Source organism: Terrapene carolina, unplaced genomic scaffold, assembly GCF_002925995.2.
Source record: "Terrapene carolina triunguis isolate 2854851 unplaced genomic scaffold, T_m_triunguis-2.0 Scaffold406, whole genome shotgun sequence".
Lineage (NCBI taxonomy): Eukaryota > Metazoa > Chordata > Testudines > Emydidae > Terrapene > Terrapene triunguis.
The window spans coordinates 1,492,612-1,505,687 of record NW_020664757.1 but is presented as its reverse complement, the minus strand read 5'-3'; the positions used below and the strand labels follow the sequence as shown (position 1 = coordinate 1,505,687).

Sequence of the window (13,076 nt, the reverse complement as noted above, 5' to 3'; positions counted from 1 at the left end):
ATTTGGTTAATAAGAACAACAACAAAAGGTTTATTTAGCTCCCTGGCTGAGACCCTGTGTGGGACAAATTTTTATGATGTCTTAATTAGAAGTTTTCAATAGCAATGAAGTTTACTGGAAAACAAGCTTCAGTTTAAAATATTACTCAGGGATACAGAACCTTCCTGGAGGTAACCTTCATTCCAAGGAACTCAAAGTGAAGAATTTGCTGTCTCTGGTTTTCCACAGAAAACCCCACTCAGCACTAAACAGCTTACCTCATGTCAATAACCTGACTCACTACCACGCCGGGCTGGGATGCTTTTCCTTCTGCTATATCATACAGGAAGAGTTTGAAATCACACACCACAGCCAGCGCTCTCTGCCAACCTTTCTTTACTCCAGCTGGTTTAGGAACCTATAGTCAAATAAACAGCACTGATCAGCTTTTCATTAATTTGTGTTTTCAAAAGAGCATAATGCAAGTATTGGGCCTGTCAGTGACAATGAAGAGTAGCATCAGTAATAGAAGAAGTGTACAGTGAAAGAAATGAGAGCCAGCTCAGCAGCCTGTCCAAGTGTCAGATGTGAGCGCTATACTATATTATAGAAAACCTGTAATGCCATGGGTTCTCTGTCCCTATCTCACCCTTCTACACCCATAAACTCATAACAAAGGAACAGAGGGATTGATACAAGAAGAAACAGAATCTTGTACATCTCTAGTTCACCTGCTGGAATCCTGCCCGATAGATAGTGAGGTAACGTTTGACAGCTGTTGGGTGATCTCAGTACAATGCCCACGCACCTTAGAAGAAACCACCACCACAGCTGACACTAGTCGCAATAGAAGGGCCCAAAGATTGACTGGACTTGTAGACTGAACTAGCCTCTTACTCTATAAGCAGTCCCTCCAAGACAGGTTCAAAATACATTGGCACAGCAGAATGACAGGAGCTCGGTTGCCACTACCAATGCTATAACTGTTCTGTGAATAATCAGAGGTCTTCAGTCTCCAAGGCTGTAACTTTAAAACAAAACAATATACAATAAAACAATTCAGAGCTAGACTTTAATTTCCTGACAGATCGTGACAACAGCAAAGTTAACACCAAGCTACCCATTCCAGTTTCATGATACTTACTCGGACATGACCTTCGTATGCAGTTCCTATGCCTTTCTGTGGATCTATCCCCAGAGGGCCTTTGGTCTGTTCAGGAGGGATTGGGCACACTGCTGGGGCCTTGTCTGCACAGGTCACATGGCATGAGAATCCACATACTTATCAGGGGAGAAAAAGGGTAGTTAATGTTTCATATAAAAATCTCCTCTCTTTTGTAATGTGAAAGCTGTGGTAATAATACATGGAAAGCAGATTCTCCCTCTATTGAAGTGTACTCCATTGCCAATAACTAAATTATTTCAATAAAACTTGCTATACTGAAAGAGGGGAAAGTAAAGTTACTCATAGGAGCAGTAAATACATGGCCTTGAAAAGCCAGATTCTGATACGAATTCAAACTTCTTCAAAGTTCAGAGTGCCCGGTTCCAACACTCTGCTTTGGAATATAAGGGAGAAAGAGGTGTCAGTTGTGAAGTTAGGATTGAGGCACTTGCAAACTTCAGATCTATTATTTTGGTGTAAAATTGGGGTTGAGTGTCAGCTTGCTTCTCATTTTCCCCAACGTCAGGCTGTTGTCAGCACACCTGACTACTACCATGTTTCCTTGCTGCCATTTTAAATCTAGAATAAATTACTAAACTGTCTTCAACTATCAACCATAATATTCTAAATACACTTCTACCTCGATATAACACTGTCCTCGGGAGCCAAAAAACATCTTACAGCGTTATAGGTGAAACCGTGTTATATCAAACTTGCTTTGATCCATTGGAGTGCGCAGCCCCTCCCTCCCCGGAGCGATGCTTTACCGCGTAATATCCGAATTCGTGTTATATCGGGTCGTGTTATATTGGGGTAGAGGTGTAATTCACACCATGTCATTTCCCCAGTTACACAGTTTACTGTAGAATCCTGTGTGTGAGATGCCCAGGATGCTTAGCCCCCACTGTTACAGGTTGCAAGATGAAGAACACAACACGTGAGTTAAACATTAGAATTATGGAATGCATTATTTCAACATCATAACGCTGCTTGTGTAGTTTGCATAAAGACTCTAGGCACTTCAGCTCCCATTTACTCTTGTCACACTCACCTTCACAAGTGCAGCCCTGTCTTATTAAACCAACCATCAGAGATGTGCACTGATTGCATTTTGTAGGGATATTAAAAGATTTCACTACAAACTGGTGGGCCTTAGGCTGTGAAACAAATGGACACAGATGTTACTTTCTGGTAACATTTTTCACAAAGAACAATTATTTTTTCACAGACATACCATACATAAAAGAGCATACATGTGGTCTTAAAAGCTCAGCTTATGTTTATTAAAAACAAGAGCTGTGTACATGACTCCTGGGCTGAAAATTTACCTTGCAGCCCTTATCAGGTCTTAAAACAGCTCAATTTTTATGGATTGCTGCTATCACCCTCTGTAAACTAACTATTGAAATTTGGACCATGTCCCAGCATACGAGTTTGCAGCCACTGTTGAAAGGAAGGCTGTCAAGGTCAGTAGTCTATAAATTGTCCCCTGTTGCAATAGTATCCTGCAGAAGGTTGCAGGCAAACATTTTTTTTGGGGGGGGGAAATGCTGGTCATAGAAGCTTTATGTTAAGGGAAGTGGGCCTGAGCTGGAAGAGGAAAGTTATATGTGGGTGGGTCACTATAGTTTAAAATTCGGACTTAAATACTGGAATGGGTGATATAGTTCAGTTTTACAGTGCTAGTCATGGGTGGTTTCATAACATCAATGGTAAAATATTTAAGGTAAGAGACAACATAAGGCTGATTTTGAAGGGAGTTCCCTTCTCCGGGACTCCTGGGAACATGCACTGTCTGAACCAATGTATATATTCCTTTCCTCCTCAGGGTGAACATGCTGCCACAAAGATAGCAGAGACAAATGACTGTGTCTGTGTGATGAGTCTGTTTTGATTCATAAAAGGTTCTCCATGATGCCCAGGAAGCTGCCTCACATATTTCCTAAAATATGGAGATATCCCTATCTCATAGAACTGGAAGAGACCCTGAAAAGTCATTGAGTCCAGCCCCCTGCCTTCACTAGCAGGGCCAAGTACTGATTTTGCCCCAGATCCCTAAGTGACCCACCTCAAGGACTGAACTCACAATCCTGGGTTTAGCAGGCCAATGCTCAAACCACTGAGCTATCCCTCCCTCTCCTGTAGACAGGGCCAGCTCTAGGCACCAGCAAAACAAGCTGGTGCTTGGGGCAGCACATTTTTAGGGGCGGCATGGCCGGCGCCAGAATGCCGCCCCTAAAAATGTGCCCCGGCCGCCCTAGCTCACCTCCGCTGCTGCTGCCATGGCGCGCGAAACAGCTGATTCGCGCGCCGCTACTCGCCCTCCCTCCCAGGCTCTCAAGCCTGGGAGGGAGGGGGAGCAGTGGCACGCGAATCAGCTGTTTCGCGCGCCGCGGCGGCTCGGGGGTCTCCCCCTCCCTCCCAGGCTCTCAAACCTGGGGGGGGGGGAAGATCCCGAGCGGCCGTTTCGCGCACTGCTGCTCCCCCTCCCTCCCAGACTTGAGAGCGTAGGAGGGAGGGGGAGCAGCGGCGCCCGTGCCACGGCCACTTGGAGTCTCCCCCTTCCTCCCAGGCTCTCAAACCTGGGAGGGAGGGGGAGATGCCGAGTGGCCGCGGCGCGGGCGCCGCTTCTCCCCCTCCTTCCCTCCCTCCCTCCTTCCTAGGCTTGAGAGCCTGGGGGGAGGAGGCAGGGCTGGGGATTTGGGGAAGGGGCGGAGTTGAGGCGGGGCGGGGCGGCCAAAATTGTTTTTGCCTTGGGCGGCAAAAATCCTAGAGCCGGCCCTGCCTGTAGATAGATTATTCCCACTCTGCCCATGAAGAGAGTCTCCTTTAGAGGAGTAGATTGTGGTGGGAAAGGGAACAGAACGTTTTCCTACTGTACATTTCCCAAATGCAAAATATCACCATCCATCTGTGTAATGTCTAGGTTTTGAGAAAGGGGGACCTTTGTTGAATATTTTTTGATGGCTAGGAATATTATAGTTTAGCTAGCTGTTTAAGATATTTACCAATTAAAGACTCTGACTGCATCCGTCTTTATGATACAGCCTGTTTGGTTCATATGCAGAGAGTTTTCTGACTACAGACTGAAACTGATGAGAAAATAAGTCCCATTTTAGAAAGCTTGTGGCTGAGCCTAATGTAAGATGACCCTTTAGGCAGCTCCAAGGACAGAAGACCACTTATTATTTAGTGCAATGATGAACTGCTCACAAAAACAGGCTATTTTCCAGGAAAAAAAGCTTGTTTCACAAGATTTCACAGGTTCAAAAAGGTTTTATTAAGAAACTTAAAACTGGCACTTGAATACAGGAATGAAGTAACAGTCTCCTAGCAGGAGCTCTGGTAAATCTTGTTGCTATATTGTGGTTACCTCTGTTTCCCATCTGTGTATAAAATGCTGACATAGCCACTGGAGGAAACATGCATTTCTTTTCTCTAATATTTCCATATGGGTAAACTTCTATCAACCATTTCAGAAATACAGCTAACAGAGATAGGGTAACATTTTCAAATGGGACTTAGGACCCTAAGTCATTCAGCCACTTTTGAAAATTTTACCCTGCGAGTCTTTCCTTTCAAAACTGTCCACACAAACTCTTCTACCCTTGTTTGAATACATGAAACTATTCAGCCAAGGGTGAAATTAATTCCACTGGCTGGCATAAAGTCCAAATAGAGTCTCTGTGCAAGTGGAGTGCAGGAAAGTTGGAGAACTGGAATTCATTCTCTCAATCAGAGTCAGAGTGGAGGCTGACTGTGCCACCGTGTGCTGGTTACAAAAGATACTGAGGGTCCTGTGGCACCTTTAAGACTAACAGAAGTATTGGGAGCATAAATGGGAGCATAAGCTTATGCTCCCAATACTTCTGTTAGTCTTACAGGTGCCACAGGACCCTCTGTTGCTTTTTACAGATTCAGACTAATACGGCTACCCCTCTGATAAAAGATACTGAGATTCCTGGATCTGCATAGTCAAATCCGTATCTCCTCCACTCTCAGCTTGCTCAAATAAGGAACTTCTATGTTGGGCCTACGTTGGTCAGTGAAGTCAGTTTCATAGCATGCAGGGGGTATCTAAGCACCCCTGCACAGCTGTTCAGTCAACAACCCCCCAGCACAGTCCCTATGCAGTGGTTAAGTGGTAGGGAGCTTCTTGCACTATCATTCCTTACCAGTAGTGAATTTTATCCCCAAATCTTCATCTCTCAGTCACTCCCAGCAGAAGCTGAAAGCTTCTCATGCTGAGTGCCAAAGACACAGAAAGGGAGAATCTTCCCCTCAATTCTCTCTGTCATTTATTTTCCTCCATTATCTTCTAGCTCCATAATCTCCCTCTGTTCTTTTTAAATGGCCCAACTTGGCACTTTTGCTGTGACCAGATATACAGCGCAAACGATCAACTCCATGTACTCTTGCATTAGGCAATCAACTCCAATCTTCTGCATCTTGTTGTCCAGGGATTGGGGCCTTGAGTCTCCCAAACAGCAAGGAGTTTAATTTAACACAAACCACCTAGGCAACTCTAAGAAAAAAATTCTGATAAACAAGTTTCCTGAAGCCACCGTTTAGGAATGAAATGTGTCCCCCTTCGATACAGAATTTTTGAAGCTGTGACTGAGTACCTTTGGTGCAGAGAGTCCTGATCCAATATATGCTGTCCTCATGGCTGGTGTATGAACCGAGCGTGGAGGATGATCTGTAACCTGAACACAACAACCCCACAAAAAAGTAGTGAGAGGCATCAAAGGCACATTATCAAAAGATGCTTGACTAAAACAAGAAAGGCCAAAAAAATCAACAGAAAAGCAACCAAAATGGGGGACACTGACTAATATAGGAAAAAACTCAGCAAAAATAAATCTTAAGACTCATAGCAGAAAATATCAAGAAAATGGTCTGCTATGTTAATAAAGAAAAGATTTATTCATTTAGTGTGGTTTAAAACTGCCTGGTCTGTACTGAAAGAATCAGTCCTAATTTCCAACTTTAAATTTCCCCCTTCAAAAATCTACATTCTAACAAGGAGATACAGGCCCCATTATTATAGTTATTTAATACTTTGCCCTAATATGGTCGCAAAAGTGATTCAGAATGAGTCATTAAACAAGACTACAGTATAATGTAATTTTTAGCACAGACTTTTTAAATATATACCATGACTAAAGAGGAGTTATTAAAAGAGACAGTATGCACTGAACAATTCATTCCCTGCGTACTCCCCAATCAGATGTATCCCGGTGAAATTTAACTTGCTCTAAAGTGGAAATTCCCTGCGGTGCAGAGAACTCATGTTTAAAGGCTTAAAATGGTGCATAGTCCTTGCATGGGGCCTCTGCATGTGACTGAATTTCAGCCTAAACAGAAGGACAAACTCTGTTTGCAGCAGTCACTTCTGTACAGAACAAACTCTTAGTTCGTAAGTAAAACATCAAAGCATCAGCACTGAGATTACCTCAATTGGTTCAATGTCACTAGCTGTGGAAGGAGACCTAGATCTTGAATGGAGATGAGACTTGATATCTTCATCCCGTGAAGGAGTATTAGACAATGTAAAGTTCTCAACTGAATCAATCTATGGAAACATGACAGGGAAAAACAATTTAAAAAATCACTTTTAATAATTCACTGTTCTTCTCAAACTAAGATACGGAAACAACAGAGTTCCTATGAGAGAACAATACAATTACAATGTTAAACATTTTTGTAAGGGATATGCAACTAAAAGAATTAAATTTCCTTGTATGTGAGTATTTGCAGACTTCAGCTGCACTATTCACATACTTAAAGAAAAGCATGTCCCTAAGCATTTGCAAGTTCAGGACCTTAACTAGTTCTTGATGAGGCTGACTATGCAGCCCTTTCAAAGGCCAAATTAGGATATTTTCAAACACTACTCTTTTTGGTCCTACTCCTATAATGGGATTTGCTCGTATGGGCCCTATACATTTGAAATCCAATTGACAGCAGTGGGATGCTGCACAGATACAGGGAATCCGAGTGCAGGACAGGGGCTCTAAATGGAAAGAAGAGCTGAATGCTTAAAATTGGAAAATCATCTGAAAAGGAAAATGCAACTTTTCTAAAGAAACATGTTTTAGACAAAGATGGATGAAAAGTTTGCAATAAAGTACATTCTAGAATATTTCCCTTCTGATGATTCTTCAGGTTCTAATTATTCACAGTATTTTGAAAGACAATACAACAAATTTGTCTGTTACTGTAAACGCTTCTAAATTATATGAAAAAAATCCTTTACCAAGTAAATTTAGTAACTTACTACAAAATTGCTAAATACTATGTTTAACAATCAGAGGAAAAAGACAGCGCAAACTACAAATTTCCTTTGCTAGGGAAACCACTGTTTCTACAGAAATGGCTGGTTTTTGAGGACATAGGTGTATATCATTTGAACTGCAGGAAAGTAAAGCCATCCTGAGTATAGATGCAGCTAGTGCAGGGGGGCTTTTTTATCCTTAATATTGTATGAGCTACTGACACTCAATCCTAACTGAGCTACCAAGGTTTTCTAAGGAGATGATTCTACTGCCACAGGGCACAGAGGCAAGACTATATCTCTCTATTGTGTAGTATTGGACCTTAGTCAATTTACCTGAAAATCCTGGACAGAAGCAAGTCCTCACTGAAAAACGAAGGTTACTGACCTGTACCCAGAGTTAGTCGAGATGGCACTGCATATTCACACTTACGGGTACTGCACCACCTTGAGGTCCTTGCAGTAGAACCATCTTCTAGCAGTGTCAGCTAGAGCGCTCTTGTGCCACCTAGGGTGAGGCTATGTCAGGGGCTGAGTGCCCTCCCCACCGCAGTTTCTTCCACTGCAAAGCCAGAGACCCAGAAAACAAGGACTTTGACAAAGAGGGGAAGGCAGGTGGCAAGTGTGAATATGCAGAGCCATTTCAAAGAACGCTGATTACTGGTAAGTAACCTTCATTTCTTCTTTGAGTGGCTCTGCCTATTCTCACTTATGGGACAGACTAATAAGTAGTGCTGAAACAAACCTGCAGGCAGGAACAGAGGCCTACTTGAATTGAGACTGAAGCACTGTCTTGCCGAATCCTATGTCGGCCCTAGAAACCAAGTCCAGGTCATTGTGCTTGGTGAAAGTATGCACCAAAATCCCAGGTTGCAGCTTTGTAGATTTTAACAACTGGCCCCTGCCTAAGACAGGTGAAGGACGTAGCCACAGCTCTAGTGGAATGCACTTGAACTGCAGCAGGAACGGGGACTTTTGCTTTTGTATAGCATTCAGCGGTGTATTGTTTAATCCACCGAGGAATAGTCTGGGAAGAAACCATATGTCTCATGTGGCCTTTGGCATAAGGCACAAACAATCTGAAAGATTTATGAAAACTTTTAGTCCTCTCCAGATAATAGGTATGGGCCCTTCTGGCATCCAAAGCACGTACGACAGATTCTCCTTTATTAGAGTGCGGCTTAGGGGGGAAAAACTGGCATTGTCTGACTGATGTGAAAAATCAGACACCACCTTATGTAAAAATCTAGGATCAGATCTGAGAACAACCCTGTCCTTAGGGAAACAAGTGAAGGGTGCATCAGCCACAAGGGCATTCAATTCACATACTCTTCTGACTGACATGATAGCTATAATAAAAGCTGTTATTTAAGTACTGTAAATTAAGTATTCCAGAACACGAAGCCAATATAGGAGTCAGAATCTCCCTTCATCCATGCCTGAAATCTGGACCACTTTAGTTGGTAACGGTTTCTCGTAGATTGTTTTCTAGAGTTAACTAGTATGTCCTGCACAGGTGGAGAATACGAGTGCTCAAGAGCAGACTGAGTCAAAGTCAGATCGCTCACACTATTTCACTCTGGTGAAGAGACTGTGGCTCTGGATGAAAGATCCTATGTCCTGCTGGGATAGGAGATCTGGGGATAGTGGAAGATGCATGAAAACTCAGCCACACAGTTGAGATCAGTCAACCACTGATGACATGGCCTAGCCGGGCCAATCAGTATCATCCTTGCCTTGTCCTGACATACTATCCTTACTACCTTCTGGATCAATGGAAGGTGTGTGCAGGGGGTGGGGGGAAGTGGACCTTCCCCAGTGTAGAAGGAAGGCATCTGACAAAAACTGACTGTCCTAGCATGCTCTGGAACAGAAGAGGTGACATGTTTTGTTGTCTGGTTGCAAACAGGTCTATGTCTGGTCGACCACAGCTGGAAAATAGTCTCAACCAATTGATCCTTTAGGGACCATTTGTGCACTGGGGAGTTGTCTCTGCTGAGATGATCCGCAAGTACATTGTTTTCCCCTGCTGGATGCAGAGCCACAAGATAAATGTTGTGACAAATACACAAATTTCACAGACTTATCTTTGAACACAGAAAATCAGAATGAGCACCCGCTGGCTTGTTGACGTAATTCATTGCTGACGTATTTCCTCTAACCACTTACACAACCTTCTCCTGCAGGTGATGGAGGAATGATTTGAGAGCCAGAGGAACAGCTCTTAATTCCAATACATTGATGTGCAGAGTCTTCTCCTGACCAGACCAGTACCCTCGACTGTCAGATGTCAGAGACAACTATCTCTCGGTCTCTCTTCTGGAACCAGGGCAGTGGTATCTAACCATATGGTCCTTGGTATGGCCCTGTGCAGCCTCAGAGGCTTTTCTGAGGGGGCCTCAGGAATTGGATCTGATCCCAGTCAGGGGTGCGACTTCTTGGAACACTTCAGTTCTTTGCTAGTGGGAGCAACAGGGGCTAAGACTAGCCTTTTTGACTCTGGACCGGAGGGTTACTTGGAACTACAGGGTCTGGCCTTGAGGGCTTCCTCCAGGAGAAGGAGCTGCAGGCGAGCCTCCCTATACTGTTGGGCTCTGAGAGAAGAGGCCTTCAGATTGAACAATCAGAAGGTGAATAGCCTTGTTCCAGGCACCTGAGGCACAAAGCGTGGTCGTCGGGTGCTCGGAAGACAGCTGAACAGGAAAGCCACATTTTAAAACCTGCCTTTTTCTGCTTCTTCAGTTCTGCCATAACATGGAACTGAAAAAGAATCACTAACTGATTAAACTAATAGCTAACACTATCTAAGAAGAAAGACGCTCTGGCTCTGAAGAAACCAGAGCAGGTCACATCTGTTTGTGGCATGCAGTTGGAAGGAACTGAGGTGACGAGGGTGGCCCACCCCCATACAGCCTTGCCCTCAGGGGGCATGATGCTGAGGGGTGGGGAGGCGCAAGAGCTTTATAGCTGACACTGCTAGAAAATGGTTCTACCTCAAGGCACCACAAGGTTGTGCAGTACCCTTAAGTGGGAATATGCAGAGCCACTCGAAGAACAAGATGTGTCCACTGAGTTGAACTTTCCTGTATAAATATATCTTTAAAAAGTAGACTGACTAAGTAGCTGCTTTTCTCTCTGTTAGCAACTAAACTACTATAAATAATGGGGAGACCAAGGATGTTTGCAATAGGCTAGATTGTTGATGACTGTCTTTTCTACAGAAATGTTATCAAACGTCACAATATTCCCATCTTTCCACCAAATAATGCCTTGCTAGGTCAGTTGGGACTGGCCACCCTGGTAATCAAAAAAATAACTGCCCATCAACAATATGAAAACTATAAACACCCCAGTGATGGCTTTTCTCCATTGCTATTGATGGAGTACCACAAACTACATAACCCTTCAGGAAACATGTTACATTTCCAAGCTGCCCTTCTTGAACATGCATAAATGGTCCTTTTCATCTAAAAATATATTCACAGTAGTGAACAGGTGTAATCGTAGAATTTTTTAAAAACTAGTATGAGGGACTGTTCTGGTTTGTAATTTTTACAAATGCTTCAAACTGTTCTAGAGAACTATTGGTGGAGAATGTTCTTCATCTTAAAAAAAAACCCCTCAAGATGGATAAAGGTTTCTATCAGTTATGATGCATGCATTCTCTTTCCACACTGAAAAGTAAAAATTCCTACTTACCAATATACCTGTTCGCTACATGTAGAAAATATGTTTCAAGCATTATGGCAATAATTAGCAGTAAGCAAACTTTTTTGTGCTCAGATTTACCAGGTGCAAATTATAACTCCAAATCTTCACTAATGTCAGAAACTGATGATGCCTTTAAGTAATAATATCCCCAACCATATGACAGTGGTGCTATAGGCATTTTAAATTATTTTGCAAAATGCAAATATGAAATTGCTTGGGTCTCACTCAAAATCCCTACCACTGACATTTAAGAACAAAACAAAAAACAAACAAAAAAACCAACAATTAATTGTAGGAGAAATTTCTATAGCAAGAGACAGAAATGCCATCCTTCTTGTAGTTAAATTTGGAGATCTAATCTGGAATTTCATAAATATTTCAAAATATTCAGAAAAAAAGGAATATCTGCTGGAGAGATAAGGTTATTTTGCAACCTAATATTTGCATACAGAAGAACATCTTCAAGGTACATCCTTAAAAGATAAACCATTTGCCACCAATGTAGTAGAAGTTATGAAACTTTTCTGGAAAGGTCTACATAATTTTGTATTTAGGACGTTATCTACTGTGTTAAAAGAAATGTTTATTACTGCACTTATGAAACTGAAAAATTAATTTATGGCCTGATCCAGCACTACGGAAAGTCAATTGGAGTTTTGCTATTAACTTTAATAGTGTAAACGAGGGCCTTAGTTTGTTGGATGCTGCAGTATTTCCAAAGTTTAGTTCCAAACAAAGTGGATTTAGGGCTTGTCTATCTGATGCGGCAACGCGCACAGCAGGAGGGTATATTCTAAAGCACAACAACGTATTGTGCACTAACTGGCCTGCATAGAACCTGCGGGTACAAACTAAAAGTTCCCTCCTGTGATGAAACAGTACTAAGTTAAAATACACTAGGGAACTTTTAGTGCATACCAGACGGGTCCACATGGGCCTGTTACTGCAATATAAAATTCACGCTCTTGTAGTGTATATTGCCACATCGTGTAGACAAGCTCTTAGTAATGTCTAGGTCCTAAACTGGCCGCATTAAAATTCTTCAAATTGGCCCATAAGCACTATTAACTATTAGATTATCTAAAGCATGTGTTGTATCACCCAACTGCGCAGCCCTTAATCATGCAAGCAGTCTTGATGACTTCCACAGGATTACACACATTTAAGGGTTGCAGGACTGAGCCCGCGGGCCCCAATTCTGCAAAGTATTTAAGTATGTATTTAAATCCATCCATATCCAACAAAGCACTTAAGTACATGCTGAACTGAGATGGACTTCTGAATCAGAGCCAGAGTGCTTAAATAGTAGATATTGTACACTGTAAAATACAATAATCTGTGTTTTTAACTGCAGCTAACATATTATTATTATTAAAGAGAGAAAAATCATTAGCCTAATCATTGAATATTAATATAGGTGGTTTTTCCAATATTCTGTCATATATAATCACAAAGTGGTGAGAGTTCAGGACAGACATATTCCTCTTTGTAAGGTAATGCACCTATCCCAAACACATTGTGACAATACTTTGATATGATACAATCGTGTTTGTTATATAAATGTTCAGATGTTTATAAATCCACCAAAGGCTTTAGATCGGGGCGGGCAAACTTTTTGGCCTGAGGGCCGCATCAGGTTTCCAAAATTATATAGAGGGCCGGTTAGTGGAGGCTGTGCCTTCCCAAACAGCCAGCTGTGGCCCAGCCCCATCCCCTATCCGACCCCTCCTACTTCTTGCCCCCTGATGGCCCCACTGAGACTCCTGCCCCATCCAACCCCCCCGTTCCCTGTCCCTTGACAACCCCCGGAACCCCTGTCCCTGACTGTCCCCTGCCACCCCATCCAACCCCTCCTCTCATTCCTGACTACCCCCTGGGGACCAGTGCCCCATCCAACCCCCCCCGTTCCCTGTCCCCTGACCGCCCCGGAACCCCAGCCCCTGA

At 42.9% G+C, this 13,076-nt stretch overlaps 1 protein-coding gene across 5 annotated transcripts in view; it reads right to left on the bottom strand.

Moving 5' to 3' along the window:
* CDC42BPA (CDC42 binding protein kinase alpha) overlaps positions 1-13,076 on the bottom strand; it is a 329,580-nt gene that overhangs the window by 42,689 nt on the left and 273,815 nt on the right. For all 5 annotated transcript variants that reach the window (XM_026658201.1, XM_026658197.1, XM_029912986.1 and 2 more), the window contains 5 exons: positions 6,600-6,719; positions 5,770-5,850; positions 2,196-2,301; positions 1,124-1,260; positions 258-397 (listed from right to left, as the gene is read on the bottom strand). In XM_026658201.1, coding sequence (XP_026513986.1) covers positions 258-397; positions 1,124-1,260; positions 2,196-2,301; positions 5,770-5,850; positions 6,600-6,719 — 584 coding nt within the window. The remainder of the gene's footprint in view (positions 1-257; positions 398-1,123; positions 1,261-2,195; positions 2,302-5,769; positions 5,851-6,599; positions 6,720-13,076) is intronic.